Source organism: Alosa pseudoharengus, unplaced genomic scaffold, assembly GCF_046254945.1.
Source record: "Alosa pseudoharengus isolate Yale_2024_CS ecotype anadromous, Long Island Sound unplaced genomic scaffold, YU_APseudo_1.1 YU_APseudo_1.1_scf_20, whole genome shotgun sequence".
Lineage (NCBI taxonomy): Eukaryota > Metazoa > Chordata > Actinopteri > Clupeiformes > Clupeidae > Alosa > Alosa pseudoharengus.
Window position 1 is genome coordinate 634001 of NW_027468664.1, and position 6000 is coordinate 640000.

Below are 6000 nucleotides of genomic sequence, written 5' to 3' on the forward strand. Positions count from 1 at the left end.
TATCTATGTTCTGGAGCCCAATGCGGTATCTAGCTTTCTAATATCTATGTTCTGGAGCCCAATGCGGTATCTAGCTTTCTAGTATCTATGTTCTGGAGCCCAATGTGGTATCTAGCTTTCTAATATATCTACGTTCTGGAGCCCAATGTGGTATCTAGCTTTCTAATATCTATGGTTAGAACTAGTTCTGTACTTTAAAGAACATTTTGAGCGATCACATAGACGTTTAATGTTGCAATATTATCAGAAGGCCCTATATGTGCAATTTGCTTTTGAGCATGATCTTACAAGAACATTTCAAAATGAATGGAAGGACACAGTGATGATGAGATTTTGCACTCAGCTGTAGCCTAGGCCTGCTAGTGGTGAGTCTGTTATAGCCTATTACTTGTATTAAGCCTATGCAACTATTCTATTAAACGCTGTGTGCTATAGTCTATTAAACACTATAGGCTATGACCACTATGTTCTTGCACTATTTTCCCCATGATCACATTGTTTCAGTTAACCAAGGCTCGAAGGATGCTCTTTATTATACTGTATGGCAATTTTGGAAAAATAACTAATAAAAGTGAGGTGAGATGCCCCCCCCACCCCACCCGGTGCTCACTGGCGCCGACCCTGGTTGAGGTTTATATTTGGGATGTCTAACATGAGGGGTCAGCAAATCTGTTGACTGTTTATGGAAGGAGTCTCTTGCTTTTAGATGTTTTTCCAGGTAGTATACAAGTGAAGGGATAGACGAAAAAGGCTTTTAGAAAGAAGTATTTCGTAGTATTTTGAAAATACAAAAATAGCCTACAGTATTTGATTTTGATAAAAAAAATTTGGCTGCTGTATTTTGTAGCTTATTTTGATACATTTTTAAGATGGGTATTTGGTATATTATTTGGAAATACATTTTGATGTATTTGTGCCCATCCCTGGCCTACCACAACCTGAGGGAATTTAGCTCTTTGGTGCTGCTATATTTGGTGCTGCTAGCATATTGAATAATTTCAAAATTATACTTTGAACTCTTTCTGAATCGCTTAGGCCTATTAACTTGAATATGGAGATCATGTGCTTCATGGCTACCTCAGATCACCAGTGAGTCACGTGAGGCCTGCATGTGTCCACTTTAGTGCTCCACGACACGTAGTTCAACAGATACGCATATTTAGGTGTAATGCAAGGATTTTGTATTTAATTAGGTGTGTCGGGCCGATTTGAGGGCCGCTTCGGACACATTTTCTGTCCAAGTCCGTCCCTGGGTACGATGAATTATAAACAAGCTCTATCCCTCGCCGATAGAGAGGCAGGGTTCGTCCGGGGCGGCGCATGTGTGTAGCCAATACCGACACAGCGAGCCGCTTAGCTACCCCACAGTTATAGGCGACCTCACACACGTACAGTCTGAGTAGCCTTTGGACCACAGCGGCACTTTCTCTCCGACAAAATATCAGATCTCCGCGTAGTGATGACGACCTCCGTGAGCCTCGGCACCGGTGCATCTATGCCCATAGTGGGTCTGGGCACGTGGAGGGTAGGTTAAACTGCGCCATCCTGCGTTTCTGCTTTTTCGGTCCTCTGCTTGCTATGTGCGTTCTTGGCGTTATGAAAGGTGACGAGTCATTGCGAAATAACCTCTGCAGTGATAGCCTATGGGTGATGGGCTACGGGTGATCTCTGATATGGGGCAATAAACCTTAAACTAGAGAGCTTATACATGTATAAAGTATAGCATCAAACATCAACATCAAAGTAGGCCTACTACTATTTCAAAAGGCAATTCACACGTTACATTTTAAATGAGTGTCTATTCATTTCCTTACAATGATCTAACTATCAATTGATACAACTGCTCAGAATGATAAGTAACTGTTGCATTACTCTTAATCAATAATATAAAAACAATGACAAGACTACATTAAGGAGAATATCAATAATAAACAATAATAATAAAGAATGATAAGCAACTGTTGCATTAGGCCTATACTCTTAATGCATAGTTGTATGGAAACAGACAAACAATCTTCCGTGTTTAACTGCAAATCATGAAAGTTTCAAGATACTGTAACGAGATTCATTGTCACCAATTAGTTTTACAGTACTGTCTTTTATTTGATTTTTATTTTCTAATTCATAGCTAATTCTTTTTGCTTTGATTCAAATGAAATGTTGTGATTGTACTGTATGTTTTGCATCAATATATTACAAACTTTGTTCAATGATTCCACTCTGTCTGTAGTATTCTCTCTACTACTGCAGTACCTTTACAGAGATGTATTTACTGTACATGTTGTACCACAATGAAACCTGTATCACCTATTTTGTTCTACAATATTTAATGATTGTACGAACAATGACACAGTAAAACTATCGGTTGCTTGTGTGCACGATCTATAGTTATGTTTCAATGGTATTTCACAGTAAATTTGTTTTTTGAACCAATGATTGTGCAGGTGCAAGATTTCTTTAAAGATGTGAATGCACAATGCAATATTTTGCACATTAGACAGCCTGTGTTACAAGTGATAACCGTTTTGAGTTTTGAAAAAAGACATGAAGGTTCTGAAAATAGTAGCAAAGTGATTGACATGAAGGTTCTGAAAATAGTAGCAAAGTGATTGTAAAAAACTGTAAATTGAAAACAGCATTAGAGCTCCAGCTGGCTGGGCTACAGCATCTATGGAGGACATGGGTCCAGCGTATAGAACCATGAGAGTGTGTGTGTGTGTGTGTGTGTGTGTGTGTTTGTGGTGCTGTGTGTATGTGTGGTGCTGTGTGTGTGTGTGTGTGTGTTAGAGGTCTGCACTCCCGCGGTAGACCCGCAGGTCCCGACGCAAAAGAGTGCGGCGCGGGACAACTTTTGAAAGCTCTTTGCGGGAGCGGGCGGGATGAGAGAGGTGCGTTCGCGGGTGCGGGACAAACCGATGATTCACTGCACTCCTGAAAATTAATAGGTGCATAAAATTAAATATGGAAATGATTAAAGTAGTGTTCATAAATATAGTTCAGCTGGATGTTCTGTTAGGCAGCATTAAAAAACGGGGTTTAAGCATAACTGATGGATAGCAGGCCTATAGCCTATTGTCGTTTACGTGGGTTCAATTTGTTCCTGCTGCTCATTGTCAAAACTCGAAATCGAAAGCATGACAGAGGAAGAGGGCACCAGACTAGGCCTACTTCAGTTGTTAGCCTACATTCAGAACCAAGAAACTGACATCTGGAGTCTTTCTCAGGTGTGTGTGCTCCTTTCGTGAGACAAAAGGAAAACTGAATAGGCTATCCCTCCTGCATGCGGGCTTTAGCGGGCGGGAGCGGGACATCATGTTACAGATGCGGGCGGGAGCGGGACTAAAAATTACACATTAATGCGGGAGCGGGCAGGAGCGGGACAGAATATTGCGGGAGCGGGCGGACCTCTAGTGTGTGTATGTGTGGTGCTGTGTGTGCGTGTGTTTGTGGTGCTGTGTGTGTGTGTGTGTATGTGTGGTGCTGTGTGTGTGTGTGTGTGTGTGTGCGTGTGTTTGTGGTGCTGTGTGTGTTTGTAGTGCTGTGTGTGTGTGTGTGTGTGGTGCTGTGTGTGTGTGTGTGTGGTGCTTTGTGTGTGTGTGTGTGTGTGCGTGTGTTTGTGTGTGTGTGTGGTGCTTTGTGTGTGTGTGTGTGCGCGTGTGTTTGTGTGTGTGTGTGTGTGTGTGTGTGTGGTGCTGTGTGTGGGTGTGTGTGTGTGGTGCTGTGTGTGTGTGTGTGTGTGTGGTGCTTTGTGTGTGTGTGTGTGCGTGTGTTTGTGGTGCTGTGTGTGTTTGTAGTGCTGTGTGTGTGTGTGGTGCTGTGTGTGTGTGTGGTGCTGTGTGTGTGTGTGTGTGCGTGTGTTTGTGGTGCTGTGTGTGTGTGTGGTGCTGTGTGTGTGTGTGTGTGGTGCTGTGTGTGTGTGTGTGTGTGTGTGTGTGTGTGGTGCTGTGTGTGGGTGTGTGTGTGGTGCTTTGTGTGTGTGTGGTGCTGTGTGTGTGTGTGGTGCTGTGTGTGTGTGTGGTGCTGTGTGTGTGTGTGTGTGCGTGTGTTTGTGGTGCTGTGTGTGTGTGTGTGGTGCTGTGTGTGTGGTGCTGTGTGTGTGGTGCTGTGTGTGTGTGTGTGTGTGTGTGTGTGTGTGTGTGTGGTGCTGTGTGTGGGTGTGTGTGTGGTGCTGTGTGTGTGTGGTGCTGTGTGTGTGTGGTGCTGTGTGTGTGTGTGTGTGGTGCTGTGTGGGTGTGTGTGTGGTGCTGTGGGTGTGTGTGTGGTGCTGTGGGTGTGTGTGTGGTGCTGTGTGTGTGTGTGTGGTGCTTTGTGTGTGTGTGTGTGTGTGTGTGTGTGACCTTTGCTCTCTGCTCTGTGACCCAAGGCATCTGAGGGGCAGGTGGGGCAGGCTGTGCGGGCGGCCATCTTGTCGGGCTACCGGCACATTGACGGGGCGTTCGTCTACCAGAACGAGGAGGAGGTGGGGGCGGGGCTAAAGGCCATGATGCAGCAGGGCATGGTCAAGAGGGAGGAGCTTTTCATCGTCAGCAAGGTAACTATAGCAACACAGAGTCTAAGGAAGCTGTCTGTGTGTGCATCACTTTGTCTGTTTGTGTGTGTGTGTTTGTGTGTGTATGTATGTATGTGTGACAGGGCTGGACTGGGACTAAAAAATGGCCCGGGCATTTTTGGCCATGGCGGCCCACCATGATTATTTATACGATATGCTGAGGCACACGACATACCAGAAGATATATGCGCACATTTATCATCCATTTCGGGAAAGCAATGTATTACTAATATTACATGATAATAATAACTGTAATCTGTAACACCTGCAAACTATAACTTTATGGCAAGCTAAAATAACACTGTAAGTTGGACACCGAGTCTACTCATAGCATTATTTGAAAACAAAGGCTATTAAAACACACACACACACACACACACACACACACTAGGGTGACCACCTCCAAACCAGCAAGGACGAGGTTGTGCACAAAACTCTATAGGCTACTATTATTATGCATGTTTTAAGTCTGACTGAATACAATGAGTCCTGTAATTATTTCCTATGTTGAGCATTTACACGCGTTTAGCCTACAATCTCCCCAGATACTATTAAGTGAAGATACACAAATACCAAAACATTTTCATTGTTACGGGCGATCATAATTTATGTGTCATTCTGTCTTTCTGAGTGTGTGCGTGTGTAGCCTACGTGTGTGTACCTGCCTGTATGCGCACAGAAATGTGATAGGTTTGCTTGTTGTACTGCGTCAAGATTGACAACAATTTAGACCAATCATGACTGACTTCAGATCTCAAAAAGTTGAGTGCGTTCTGAGGCCGACCACTCGTTGATTTGTTGTGGATAACTTATTTATTTTTGCTCAATGGAATAGCGCAATGGAAATGCAGATGGCTTCTTTGCTACTGATGCATGTTGCAGAGAAACGCTCAAATGCATGTCAATCGACAGCGGAGGAGCAGGTGGTCACCCAGCCTTCCACACACACGCAACAGCCCTCCCTGCATGAAACGTTTATAAAACGCCTATTAAAAGCAAATATATATCGGCGCAATGTATGATTCGTATTTGAACCTGAAGCATAGACGGTGGCGCAGTAACCACTCGGTGAGTTGCACAGTTTTGAAAACGAACGTTAAGGGTTGTTTTAGGACATGTTTGAGTAGCCTACTACAGTATGCCCATTGCCAGCCACCCTGAGAAGTCAAAGGCAATTCAAAACAAGTCAGAAAAGTCGAGACAGGACCAATCGTCAACATTTCGGTGTCCACCACTCTAGTTCATCCAAAACAAACCAGAAAAGGGCCTTAAAGTGCTAAAAAACGGAATTTTCCTTTAAGGATGGTTGATGAACCCTGTGTGTGTGTGTGTGCTAAGGATGGTTGATGAACCCCATGTGTGTGTGTGTGTGTTAAGGATGGTTGATGCTCCGAAGGTCGTGGAGTTTGCAAAGTACCTGTTTGTTCTGTCTGATCACAATAACTCTGACT

At 44.0% G+C, this 6000-nt stretch overlaps 1 protein-coding gene across 3 annotated transcripts in view; it reads left to right on the top strand.

The window, feature by feature from the left end:
* The first annotated feature begins 1379 nt into the window (after positions 1-1379).
* LOC143135853 (aldo-keto reductase family 1 member B1-like) overlaps positions 1380-6000 on the top strand; it is a 28192-nt gene continuing 23571 nt past the window's right edge. For all 3 annotated transcript variants that reach the window (XM_076296166.1, XM_076296167.1, XM_076296168.1), the window contains exons 1-2: positions 1380-1525; positions 4364-4531. In XM_076296166.1, coding sequence (XP_076152281.1) covers positions 1460-1525; positions 4364-4531 — 234 coding nt within the window. In that variant the 5' untranslated portion in view covers positions 1380-1459. The remainder of the gene's footprint in view (positions 1526-4363; positions 4532-6000) is intronic.